The 14721-nt window shown below is 34.3% G+C and overlaps 1 protein-coding gene across 1 annotated transcript in view; it reads right to left on the bottom strand.

The window, feature by feature from the left end:
* Positions 1-287: 287 nt before the first annotated feature.
* Positions 288-14721, bottom strand: part of LOC133181130 (exonuclease 3'-5' domain-containing protein 2-like) — a 37951-nt gene continuing 23517 nt past the window's right edge. The window contains exons 11-16 of the mRNA XM_061315672.1: positions 14277-14564; positions 11660-11837; positions 9558-9723; positions 5565-5762; positions 3928-4065; positions 288-849 (exon numbers count right to left, since the gene is read on the bottom strand). Coding sequence (XP_061171656.1) covers positions 666-849; positions 3928-4065; positions 5565-5762; positions 9558-9723; positions 11660-11837; positions 14277-14564 — 1152 coding nt within the window. The 3' untranslated portion in view covers positions 288-665. The remainder of the gene's footprint in view (positions 850-3927; positions 4066-5564; positions 5763-9557; positions 9724-11659; positions 11838-14276; positions 14565-14721) is intronic.

Genomic DNA, 14721 nt, shown 5'->3' with positions numbered 1-14721 from the left:
ACCTTTTTGTCTCCCTTTAATCATTTGTTATTTGCATTACTGCTAAGGCATTAAAGGGAAAAGGGCTAGCTTTGCTTGATCAAACAGTCAAGAGCTTTCAGTGCTTTTAAAAAAAAGTAAACATAATTCAAGTAAAAGGAATTAGAAACAGATGTTAAAAACTTTTTCCTGTATTCATTAATTTCTAGTGATACTTTTTTCTCAAATATATTTCTCTTTCATTCCAAAGAGTAATCTTTGATGCCTTATATACAAGTAAATCTACAAATTAAAATGTAACACCTAAATAATACATTAATCAATATTTATTTTCATAATATCACAGCTCCAGCCCCTTTAAATATTGCCATTACATATGTATATGTAGCTGCAGAACTGTAGCGTTATGGTTTTATATTTTAGTCTACAGTTCTGTAGCTAATGTATATGCAGATGAACACGCAGAGTAGAATCTACAGTTCTGTAGCTAATGTATATGCAGATGAACATGCAGAGTAGATTTGAATTATGACTGAACATATGCTTCAACTTTTGTTTTTTTTACCATCACTGTGCTTAATTTTTTTCTGTAGGAAAATAGGACAACTTATATGAGGATACATGTACTTAGTACATGTGTACCTATCAGTCTGATGATGTAGTATGCCTCATACACTCTGTTTTTATTATGAATAAAGATGACTCCTTTCATGTCTGTGGTCAACTGACCACTTAGGAGGCAGATAGTTGGGTTTCATGGTGTCTACAAAATGTTGTCTCCATCGTCTTTCAAAATTATAGATACCCCCGTTTCTTCTGACATGTCGAAGAACAGCTTTGCCATGAGGAAAATACTCATCGTTGATTGTCCTGAAAAATTCACGTTTGGTTAGTGTACAAAGATTTACTTTATAAAATTATTTACTGTGAAGTTTCTGAGATAAGAGTTAAAACCTCCATGATTAGGATAGAATTAAGGAATTATATACAGGGTTGTTTTACATGTGATCTTTAGATGAAAACTTGTTTCATAACAAGCTAACAATCTAAATGATAAACACGTATCTCTCTTTATCCCAGCACTTTCATTATCCATGATAACTACGTAACTACAATCAAGATAAGGGCTCATATTTACAGATTAGGTTATCCACAATTGTGTACAAGAGGCCCAAGGGCCACAACACTTGTCTTAGTCACACTTTTTGCCTGCAAGATGAATTTGTAAATGAAACCCTTTATAACAAAGAGGCCCATAACATACTACTGTAGAATCATCATTGTTAGTGGGGGACCAATGTTTGTGGATTTTGTGGGTCACCCTTGCCCATGAATTTACATCCCCATGAATGGTTATTTTATCAAGGTATTGATTTGTTGAATCTACCATTAAAACATGTCACCCACAAAGCAGTAAAATTTTGCATTCCCACAAATATTGACCCCCATGAATTAAAATGTTTCCACAGTATGCTTCAATTTATGTGATCACTATATACATATAGTTCAAGGATTGATTGTATGTTGTTTTACGTCCCGTTCGAGAATTTTTCACTCATATTGAGACGTCCCTATTTACCAGTGAAGGGCTTCAAATTTTGACCTTTACCTGGCACTCAGGGCCATTGAGCAGTGAGGGATCTTTATTGTGCCAACGCCTGCCGTAACACAGGGCCTCGGTTTTTAAGGTCTCATCCGAAGGACCCACAACTTTCACTTCAAAGTGCCGAGCCCATGGCAAAGGAACAGTTGCTACCCATTTTTTTCTCAACTTAGGTCAGTTGCGGCCGAGATTCAAACTCATGACCTCCCGATCACAGAGCGAGCGCTCTACCGACTGAGCTACCGTGAATGGTATATAGTTCAAGGAAGATATAATGTCAACTTTGGTACATAGATTTCAATGATTTTTCCATCCTAATGTTTGAAAGAAAGTGCCTCTCCAATGATGTAGTCATTTATTAGAACAAATAATATCTCATATATTTTTCAACTGGTTGTGTCTTTTACAAATGCCCATCTGCAGTTTTGTTAATTGAAATTTTTATGAATAATGAACAATGTTACAGCCTAATAAACATCAAAATGTTAATCATTATTTTTATCTCAAATCCTTGGATATCTGGAAGTTTTCCCTCGGTCCTGTCCAGTTCGATATAACGAGGTTTGACTGTATTTAATTTGACAGATGCTATCAATTGCAATAAATAGGCCAGACTTCTCTGCCCAGTTCTCATGAGATATAGATAACACCTGCTTGGTCAGAGATGCTCTATCAGAAATCTTCTTACACTAAACTCATCAATTAATCTCTAAATTGACATATGCTCTTATCAAAATGCTCCTTGAAATGTCATTGCTTGATAATTACACCCATGGGGCAAGTCAAGCTTCTCTTGTTATTGACACAAAAGAAATTATATTTGTTATATACTGCTGTATACTCTACCATGAAAAAAATGTGTATTTTCTTGATTTAACAATTTTTGATAAGGTTACTACAATACCCTTACACCTGTTGGGACTGTGTAACTTAAAAACATTTTTTTAAGAATTTTACCTTAATTAAACGTCACATTGACCTTTAAGTAGGATGCAACACACACCTCCTACCTAAGATGCATTAATTGACCAAGTTTGATGATTCTAGGTCTAATAGTTTTCTAGTTATGAGCTGGACAGGATTTTGTCTTAAATGGCCATATCATCTTAATTAAAGGTCACAGTCACCTACTAAATGTGCAACATACCTTCTTCCCGAGATGTATCAGATGACAAAATTTGATTATTTTAGGCTTCATGGTATTTTAAAAGTTGTGAGATGGACATCAAAAAGCTAACAGACAGACAGACAGCCATGAAGGTCACCATAATATGTCCCGTTTTAAGACGGTCTTAAGATGGGCATATAAAAAGGAAATCAATACTATGTGAACAGCCCCTATGCTTTATAATATGTACTTCTATAGGGTAAGAAATGTTTCAGCAATTTGAACTAAAGTATGTTACAAGTAACTAATTGTTTAAATTTGTTGCTCTTGAGAAAGGGAGTAGTCCTCAGATAAGGGAAATAGTATCTTCTCAGGGAAATAGACAGTTTTATAGTACTAATTTAGAGTAATAACAGTAGAGGTATAATAAATCTTACTACATGTATTATGAAATCTAGTTCATGTACCCACCTCAAGACAAAATATCTATAAACCTAAATACAAACAGTGCAATACCATTAAAAGTCTGTCTTACTCTAAAGATGCATTAAAACAATATCCCTCCTATAATTTTACATCAGATTATGTAGGTTTGCTTATACTTACATGTATGTGTTAAATCTTAAAATACATATCAAAATTCATAATTGCATAATATAAGTGCCATTTTTGATTTGGTATCTAGCATCAAATATTTTTTTTTATTTACGCTAAGTTTCAAACATTGAGGCTATGCTTAAATAAGCACATCATTCAAAATATCATAACACAGTCCATTTCTTTACCACTCTGCATTAAGAATTGTTACCTGCTTACTCACCTGTGCTTACTGAATTTGTCAATTAAAATAAATGACAGTGGATCAGCTGTACCAACCATTAACTTTTCAGGTCAAGCTATATATATTCAGTTTATAATTTGGAGGTCATTATATTGATATAACTTAATATTTCATTCACATATTCAAGTTTATGTAAACTGGACATTCACTGTAATCAAAACCGACCTATCATCACATAAATCTCACCATGTAAAGTAAATATCCAATTTAGAGTATGATTTTAAGTTGGCTTTTAACATTAACTGTATACAAGAAACATCATTCTTTATTGACATAGTCAGGTAAAAGAAAAAGAGATTTCAGATTATCTTTCTTTCAATATATAATTGCACAGCAGGAGATGACATCTGACATGAATTCTAGAGACTTAGTAATGGAGAAATGGAGATATCCTACCTGTAGTCCATATCAGATGCCTCCTCTAAAAGTTCATCAGAGAGATCACTGACTCCATAGAAATCCTTTACTATTGTTCTCAGTGCTACCTTCCTCTCCACTGGAATTTTGTCCCTGTCCTTTTTTGACAATAAGGCCCTGTTTATGAAATAAAAGGTCAATTACTTAGTTTTTTTTTTTCTATGTAAAAAAAGAATATTGTGAAAAACAATTACTTCCTTCCCCTGGTAATGACAATTCCATAACATTAGAAAACATCTAAGAATTTTATGCAAGGTGGTTAGTATGTCTATTTTTAATACATCAACCATGCAAGTTTGGTGAAGATAGGGCCAATAGGTACTTTATATCTATGCATTGGTCTTAAAAATTTAACCTTTTAAATACTAAGAAGAAAATGTTGGTCAGATGCAGCATCTGAAGTTAGGCACAACATCCCTATATGCAATATCAACAAGTCTGAACCATGAAGGACCTTTATTAAGTACAATGTACAGTGAAATTACTTTTCATGGGGGTTTAATTTTTCAATGTTTTCGAGGTGTGAAAAGATCCACAAATTTAAATCCTCCTCAACCCTCAAAATGTAAAATTTCAAATGCATATCTACTAATCACTTCTTCAGCCAAGAAATTAAATCCCAACAAACCAATGTTTTTTCCTATAACCATGAAAACTTGATCCCAAAGAAATATGTGATTTTAAATACAGTACCCTGGAATGGACTTTCAAATGGCACGCTGATGAAGGGGTGAAATATAAGCTCATCTTGACTTTGTCAATGTGATATAAAACATGAGTGGTATATTCTTCTTCAATCCATCACACAGAATGTTGAATCCCAAACATCCATTGAACAATATACCAGAGATTTCTTTCAAATGAAATATGAGCTATCTACTACTAACAGTTATCACAAAGATCAAAGAAGTGCTGCAGCCATTATTCACCAGAAAAACACAAACATCATCAACAATTTATTTGTAACCTTTTAATCATGATTCTTCTAATTTTGACTGCTCTCACTAGGAAAAGGACTGAGGCATCCTTTGATTGTGATGCAACTTGGTGGGAAAAGGTTTTCATAGAATTTTGAATTACATCACTTTTTTCTAATGCATAAAGTGCAGATAAACAAGGAGTAGCATTCAATTGTAATATCATAAGACACTTCTGTTAAATGAGAAATCTAGCTTCTATATTTTCTCTACAGAGGAGTTTTAAAAATTCACAGTAGGATAATAGAAATCAGTAATTCTCTTGTTGTTGAAGCATGATTTTGTTTTTTATCAACAAAATCCCTTGACCATTTGAGTATATAATTCTCCAATTCCTCTGACACAGGAATTATTTCTTAAATGCATAATTGATTAGATAAATTATTTTGTTTTAAACACTTGTATTTAAGCTACCTGGTAAATGAACTGTAAGAAATATTCCTCTTTTCCCCTCTACCGTTTTCTTTAACTGGTAAACTGCACTATATGTGAATGGAAAATTATGTTTTGTTTTTCATCAGATTTCTAAACCTGAGCCTTAGAAACGTTGATCTGGTAAAATGGGTAAGAGCAGCACCTCTGAGATAAAAAAAATATTGATGTATTTTCTGAAAATTACGGTATATATATTATTCTGACCTTGCTGCTGATCGAACCTTCTGAAGATCCTTGTCTGCATGAACTTTGACTGATGACCCCATGTCAATAGGGCATCCGCTCTCCTCAGCTAGCTGGAATCGCAGGACTGTGTCAAACTGAGTGCTTCTCTGATGACAAGATACACACAGAAGGAGCACATCGTGTGAGGAGTGGTCCTTCAAAGATGTTGGGAAAAACCTGAAAATGTAAAATTTTAAAAATAGGTTGCTTTTTGTGCAATAAAATCATTATGAAATTTCAATATATTTAAAATATGCAATAAAGAAACTCCTTGACATTGATAAATTCAAAATCTACTTCTGAGTTGAATCATTTGAAATCCCACTAAAACATCATTAAAGTCAGAAATTCCTAAATAATATATAATTTTTCCCAATAATCTGTCATTGAAGTACTGCTACTAACAACTTTCTACACAAACAAGAGGCCCAAGGGCCTTGAATCACTCTTCTGATAAACTGTACAACCTATCACTTCTATTTAAAGCCTCTAAGTATCCTGTATATTTAGATAATCCCTTGAAATTCCAAAGGTAGGTCATCATGACCTACATTTTAGATGAAACACTCTGAGAACCCAAGATGATTCTAAGCCAATTAGTACCTGAGAGTTGGTCATGGTGACCTACTTATCACTTGTCATTCTCTGAGGACTCAAGATGCATCAACTAAAGTTGATGATTCTAAGCTAATTAATACCTAAAATATTTTTAAAATTATAAAAATAAAATTTCAAAAGTAGGTCACGGTGACCTACTTTTCAGATGACATACTTTGAGGACCCAAGATGTATTAACTGACAAAGTTTGATGATTCTAAGCCAGTAAGTACCTGATATATTTAAATAAAGCCATAAAATTTCAAAAATAGGTCACAGTGACCTCCTTTTCAGTCAACTAACTCTGCAGACCCAAGATGCATCAACTGACGAAGTTTGATGATACTAAGCCAATTAGTTCCTGAAATATTTAATTAAAGCCATAAATTTTCAAAAGTAGGTCACAGTGACCTACTTTTCAGTCGACTTACTTTGAAGACCCAAGATGCATCAACTGACAAAGTTTGATGATTCTAAGCCAATTAGTACCTGAAATATTTAATTGTAGTCATATAAATTGAAAAGTAGGTCACAGTGACCTACTTTTCAGTTGACCTACACCGAGGACTCCAGATGCATCAACTGACAAAGTTTGATGATTCTAAGCCAATTAGTACCTGAAATATTTAAATTTTCAAAAGTAGGTCACAGTGACCAACTTTTCAGTTGTATGATAAATGTGATGACTTTAACTTTTCAATCGTCAACTTCCCTTACTTATGCAGCAATATACCTTCATCACCTGCATACGTGGTATATATCTCTCAGTTGATTCGATACGCAAGAGCATGCTCTACATATGTACAATTTCTAAAACGAGGTAAATTATTGACAAATAAGTTGATGAAACAAGAATATCAGCTGTCTCGTTTAAAGTCATCATTTCGTAAGTTCTTTGGTCGATACAATGACCTTGTCAGCAAATACAATTTATCATTGAGTCAAATGCTGACTGACGTTTTTCATACTAATTGTTAGGCCATTATTTACACACTGAATTGTCGACGGATTTTTCCGTTATTTCCCGATCATGACAAGGAGCACACAGCGGGTGTGACTGGTCGGCAGGGGACGCTCACTCCTCCATGGCACCTGATCCCACCTCTGATGTTTGGAGGTCCGTGTTTGCTCTGCTCCTATTTTGTATTGTATAATGGACTTTTGAGCTTGAATACTGTTCGTTATCTCCATATATTTCATTGTTGTACTTCGAGGACCCAAGATGCATCAACTGACAAAGTTTGATGATTCTAAGCGAATTAGTACCCGAAAATATTAAATACAGCCATAAAATTTCAAAAGTAGGTCACAGTGACATACTTTTCAGTTGTCGTACTCCAAGGACCCCAGATTATTAATTAAAGCCATAAATTTTCAAAAGTAGGTCATGGTGACCTACTTTTCAGTTGACCTACTTCAAGGACCCAAGATGCATCAACTGACAAAGTTTGATGATTCTAAGCCAATTAGTACCTGAAATATTTAATTATAGTCATATAAATTGAAAACTAGGTCATGGTGACCTATTTTTCATGTGGGCATTTTTGAGGACCCAAGATGCATCAACTCACAAAGTTTTATGATCATAGATGTAAGTTTGGTGATAATCTGCCCAGTGGTTCTTGAGAAGAAGATTTTTTAACAACCAGTACTTTTGTTTCTATTTTCCTAATTATCTCCCCTTGTTTAAGGGTCATAACCCTAGTTTTAGTATAAATGGGAGCACTTGGGCCAAGGATACCCTATGACAAATTTGACAATAATTGGCCAAGGGGTTCTTGAGTTATGGCCCATATTCTAAAAAGTTTACACACAATGCACAAATAGCCATAGCATTAGCTCTTTGCGCCTTAGGCTCAGAAGAGCTAAAAATCGAGGTACCATATCAGGCATTTGTGCAAGACACCAGAAGGTGGTGTTTCCTATATAATCCTGTTTGAAATCACTTGAATTGTCAATATCACAATTTTTCAGCTCACCTGAGCCGAAGGCTCAAGTGAGCTTTTCTGATCGAAATTTGTCCGTCGTCGTTGTCGTTGGTGTTGTTGTAAACTTTTCACATTTTCATCTTCTTCTCCAGAACTACTGGGCCAATTTCAATCAAACTTAGCACAAAGTATCTTTGGGTGAAGGGGATTCAAGTTTGTTCAAATGAAGGGCCATGCCCCCCTCCAAGGGGAGATAATTATGAAATAGCAAAAAATTAATGGCATTATTGAAAAATCTTCTTCTCTAGAACCAATGGGCCAGGAAAGATGAAACTCATGTGGAATTATTGTCAGGCAGTGTAGACTCAAATTTGTTCAAATCATGACCCCCGGGGGTAGGGTGGGGCCACAATGGACGATCAAAGTTTTACACAGGGATATAAAGGAAAAATCTTCAAAAATCTTCTTCTCAAGAACAGCAAAGCTATGATTGGTCATATTTATATGGAAGCATCCTTAGGTGATGTGGGTTCAAGTTTGCTCAAATCATGACCCCCGGAGGTAGGGTGCGGCCACAATGGAAGATTAAAGTTTTAATTAACATAAAAGTATATAGGAAAAATCTTCAAAAATCTTCTTCTCAAGAACAGCAAAGCTATGATTGGTAATATTTATATGGAAGCATCTGCAGGTGGTGTAGATTCAAATTTGTACAAATCATGACCCCCGGGGGTTGGGTGGGGCCACAATGGACGATCAAAGTTTTACATAGAAGTATATAGGAAAAATCTTCAAAAATCTTCTTCTCGAGAACAGCAAACTTCTGATTGGTCATATTTATTTGGAAGCATTCTCAGGTGGTGTAGATTCAAGTTTGTTCAAATCATGACCCCCGGGGGTAGGGTGGGGCCACAATGGACGATCAAAGTTTTATGTAGGAATATATAGGAAAAATCTTCAAAAATCTTCTTCTCAAGAACAGCAAAGCTATGATTGGTCATATTTATATGGAAGCATCCTCAGGTGGTGTAGATTCAAGTTTGTTCAAATCATGACCTCCAGGGGTAAGGTGGGGCCACTATGAAAGTTCAAACTTGTAGAGAAAAAAGTCACAGTTAGTCAAAAAATCATGTAAGCATTCTTAGTTAGTGTAGATTTAATTTTGTTCAAATCATACCCCCCACTCCCTTTTAGGGGTAGGTTGGGACCACTTATGTATTTAAGCTTTTCAATACTAAACAGATTTTTCCTCTTTTCCTAGTAACAGTGCTCAGGTGAGCGATGTGGCCTCTGGGCCTCTTGTTATGTATTTATTTTCTAAGACATTTTAAAAACAATTAGAAATCACTACATGATGTTAATATTATGAATATTACAAGGAAAAACAATACAGAAGTTTGAGGAACGTGTCATCAGAACTGTTCATTAGTTTATAAAGTAGAAGTACCTTCTATATTCTTTTGGAACAACTTGTTTCTTGATGAGCTTCTCCTCTATGCCACAAACAACACAAATATTCTCTTTTTCTTGGAGATAATAGTCATCCCCACTTTCAGGACGACCTTGAGGTTCAAAGTTCAACTTCACTGTCAAGGGGTCATCACCAACTTTTTCTGTAAAAGTAAGTTGCAAGTTGAACATTGTCTCCTATTTCAGATATTTTTTAAAAAAATTCTTCATCTGCCCGTTTGCCTTCATTGCCAGCTAAATTCCAATGTCAAAATGGGAAAAGCAACAGAGTTATCTCTCTTTGAATACTAGCTACTATGTCTGGAGGAATTTGAAATGAGGCAAATCCATTTCAAGTGTTACAGAGTGAAACAAAAAAGGAATAAAAGTTTGTGATTGGGAAAGTTTTATACAGGGCATTAACTTGCAATTTAAAGACTGCATACTGCATACTGTAAATGTATTATATTTGGCCATGTATTCTTTTTAGAACCTTCGGCAAAAAGAAATTTTTGCTAAAACTCGTATACATCAAGTACATCACGAAATGCATTGTATATAGAAATTTATACCTAGTACATTCAGAATGTGCTGATGAGACTGTAGCTCTACTGGTCTGTATGTATAACAAAGAAAAGTAGCACTTGGATTTGAAACTTTGCAACATGCAACAATAAATAGAATTATGTATCTTAATGTAGTCTACTTCCGTGCCAAGTTATATTGAAATCAAACGAAACTGTTGGAGGAGTAGCATTTTGAAAGTATATCACAGAAATTTCTATTTTTAGTAACCATGACAACACCAATCACTGAAATAAAAAAACTGAAATACATATTATGTATCGTAGTGTATTATAATTGTGTGCCAAATTAGATTGAAATCAGACCAAAACTGTAGGAGGAGTAGCGTTTGAAAGGAATTTCACAGAAATTTCTATTTTCAGTAACCATGGCAACACCGTTCACCGAAAATCAAAAACCTATGCATTAAATTATGTATCTTAGTATAGTCTTCTTGTATGTCAAATTATATTAAAAGCAGACCAAAACTGTAGGAGGAGTAGCGTTTTAAAAGAATTTCACAGAAATTTCTATTTTTAGTAACCATGGCAACACCGTTCATCGAAATCAAAAACCGATGCACTAAATTATGTATCTTAGTGTAGTCTACTTGTGTGCCAAGTTATATTGAAATCAGACCAAAACTGTAGGAGGAGTAGCATTTTGAAAAATTGTTCACAGACAGACAGACAGCTAGGCAGACAGACGGACGGACGATGGACACCTTACTATCGCATAAGCTCTTCTGGTCTCTGACCAGTAGAGCTAAAAGTCAACCTCTGCTAAATACTGTACACACTAAATATGATATATTTACAGTATTCATAATATGAATGCTTGTGATAGTATATTTTTTGATAAATTTTTAAAGATACCAAGGAATTTTTTTAGAGGACTCCACAAACATAAAAAAAAAATATCTAAACAAGTACAGCTTTTGTTACATGTATCTACATGTTACAGTATTGGCATACTGGGCTAACATTCACAGGGGCATGTTGAGGTAAATTTAGAATGCTTTTTACATATTTTGATATATTTCTCAATAAATAATATTGAAAAACCACATCAGCTTGCACATGCATTATTATGCCTGAGGACTACTTTTGCTTTTGCAATTGTGACATCACAAGATTTTCCCATCTATCCATTCATAATGACATCACATATATGTACATTTAATGTCACCATTACCTGTTACTAATGTTGTAAGGATGTTTATGATCAGAAATACAGAGAAAATCCATTCATATGAGTAGAAAAAAAATGTATTGCATTAAAATATGTAATAAAAAAGTTACTGACTGAATATCAAGAAATATGCCCACCCTCATTTTTTGCGCGAATGCGTATCTTGCAAGCTCGGTCTGATTTACTGAGTATAAACCTTGGATAGGCATATTTCCTGATATTCCATTTATAACCTATAAATAATTAGACATAACAAATGGATGGCTTGAGTGTAATTGAGTTTATACACAGATTTTGAAAATTACATTTCAGTTTGTATTACATTTAGCTGTCAAAATAGATTACCTGCCAGTCCTTTCTCTATGTACCATTCAGCCTTTCTGACGTCACAGGTACACAATTGTTCTCCATCTGGAGCCAACAGGAGGCAGTTATAGTATAGAGGGCGCTTTCGCACTACATAGGCTCGACTCTCTTTTGTTTGGGATAGTTCCACTGGAACTCCTTTAAAGTCATCTTCATTCTACTTATAATATTTTTATGTATAGTTGATACAGTAGTGTAAACAGGTAGAAATAGAACTCTGGGGATTAAAAACCAGAAGTCTCTGATGAGACTGTAGCTCTACTGGTCTGTTTGTATAACAAAAGAAAAGTAGCACTTGGATTTGAAACATTGCAACATGCAACAATAAATAGAATTATGTATCTTAATGTAGTCTACTTTTGTGACAAGTTATATTGAAATCAAATGAAAACTAGGAGTAGTAGCGTTTTGAAAGTATTTCACGGAAATTTCTATTTTTAGTACCGGTAACCATGACAACACCATTCACCCAAATAAAAAAAACAGAAATACATATTATGTATCGTAGCGTATTCTAACTGTGTGCCAAATTAGATTGAAATCAGACCAAAATTGTAGGAGGAGTAACGTTTTAAAGGAATTTCACAGAAATTTCTATTTTAAGTAACCATGGCAACACTGTTCATCGAATTCAAAAACCAATGCAATAAATTATGTATCTTAGTATAGTCTTCTTGTATGCCTAATTATATTAGAAGCAGACTAAAACTGTAGCAGGAGTAGTGTTTTAAAGAAAATTTCACAGAAATTTCTATTTTTAGTAACCATGGCAACACCGTCCATTGAATTCAAAAACCGATGGAATAAATTATGCATCTTAGTGTAGTGTACTTGTGTGCCAAGTTATATTGAAATCGGACCAAAACTGTAGGAGGAGTAGCGTTTTAAAGGAATTTCACAGAAATTTCTATTTTTAGTAACCATGGCAACACCGTCCATCGAAATCAAAAACTGATGCACTAAATTATGTATCTTAGTGTAGTCTACTTGTGTGCCAAGTTATATTGAAATCGGACCAAAACTGTAGGAGGAGTAGTGTTTTAAAGGAATTTCACAGAAATTTCTATTTTTAGTAACCATGGCAACACCGTCCATTGAATTCAAAAACCGATGGAATAAATTATGCATCTTAGTGTAGTGTACTTGTGTGCCAAGTTATATTGAAATCGGACCAAAACTGTAGGAGGAGTAGCGTTTTAAAGGAATTTCACAGAAATTTCTATTTTTAGTAACCATGGCAACACCGTCCATCGAAATCAAAAACCGATGCACTAAATTATGTATCTTAGTGTAGTCTACTTGTGTGCCAAGTTATATTGAAATCGGACCAAAACTGTAGGAGGAATAGCGTTTTAAAGGAATTTCACAGAAATTTCTATTTTTAGTAACCATGGCAACACCGTTCATCGAAATCAAAAACCGATGCACTAAATTATGTATCTTAGTGTAGTCTACTTGTGTGCCAAGTTATATTGAAATCGGACCAAAACTGTAGGAGGAGTAGCGTTTTGAAAAATTGTTTACAGACAGACGGACAGACAGACGGACGGACGACGGACACCTTACTATCGCATAAGCTCTTCTGGTCTCTGACCAGTAGAGCTAAAAATCACACAAAAATATGAATTACTCCTGAAAAGCTCAATGATTTCATACTGACTGTTTCACTAAGGGGACTAAACTTAGTGTAAATTGAATTTTCAGGGGTTATTTTTCATGTATTACAAATGAAGACTTTAAAACTCCAAACTAAATACCTTTGAGAGGGAGTGTTAAAAAGAAGTGGATTTGAAATTCAACAGTTATATGGGAAAGATTTGAGTTGTGATTTTAAAAAAAAGCAAGGATCACTGTTTACTCTAGAGGAACCAAACATTTTAACCTTGTACCAAGTTTTTACATTTTTTCCTTTTAATACAAGGTTGTTTTCCTCTCCAGATAGCTGCAAAACACAGTAGCAACCAAATTTGAAACTGTGATTATCTGTTAATTCAAATTAGATTTGTGTTTATGTTGGGGATAATAAATGTACATATCAGTCATTATTATGCTAATCCTAGCTGATACTTTCACCTCCCTGGGACAATAATCAAGGACTTGTTGATGAAAGACATACATGTACATTGCAGATTAATTTTCATGTCAATTCAGTCACTGCTTTAGAAAATGTACATTTAAAATATTAACCAAATCCTTCATAAAATCCCCCTTTAGTTTAATTTTATTATTATTTTTAGATGATTATTATCCAATGGGCCTGTATCCAGCAAAATGTAAGGGACAGGGCATTGAATGGTGAATAAACATACTATATCATCTGTCAATCAGGTATGTAAATTAAGTGAAGCATGCAGGTGCATAATAAACTTTTCAGAATCCTATGGAAACCCCTAAAATTTGTTTTCTAATAAATGCCAAGTTAAAACTTTTTTAAAGAAGAAAAATTACCTTCCTACCTACCCACTCTAAATATTGTGGGCTGGCAACTACAAACAAAGACTTTTTACTTGGCCTTGTAAAAGTATATGCTTTGGACAAAAAATTCAAAGTCTTTACAAAGATTGTAATATCACAATGATTAAAATGAAGAATATACCTTGTTTGCTAGTTGTTCCTCTAATGCATGTGTCAATCTCTGAATGGATGCTGGTATTGAATTGCTGCTGGTTTTGTCAGCCATTTGCATAGCACCTCCCTTCCGTTTGTAAGGGAGGTCTACAATCCCCTGACACATTGACCTTGCAGTGGGCCAGAATTTGGGATCAATGTCATTTTTCAGCAGTGTCTCTTCCGATATATTCACTTTTCTTCCCTCAATTTTTGCCATAACAAGGTGAATAAATATGTCTACACCCACCAAGGCATCCTTTGCTGCATATTCTATCTGAAATACAAATTCTTGTGTAGGGCTGGAGTTCATTGATCTATATGAACTGTCTGTGGATGTTTTTTTTTCTTTGCAGGCAAATTTATGAACAATAATGCTAGTGGCAAATAAATAGCTGACCACTCTTACATTTGTTTAAAGCTTTAATGAAGCT

The sequence above is a fragment of the Saccostrea echinata genome, unplaced genomic scaffold (assembly GCF_033153115.1).
Source record: "Saccostrea echinata isolate AGI-Se365-2 ecotype Australia unplaced genomic scaffold, CSIRO_AGI_Sech_v1 ptg000008l, whole genome shotgun sequence".
NCBI classification, from domain to species: Eukaryota; Metazoa; Mollusca; class Bivalvia; order Ostreida; family Ostreidae; genus Saccostrea; species Saccostrea echinata.
Note: the sequence above shows the minus strand (reverse complement) of the source record. Positions and strands in the feature narration are given on the sequence as shown.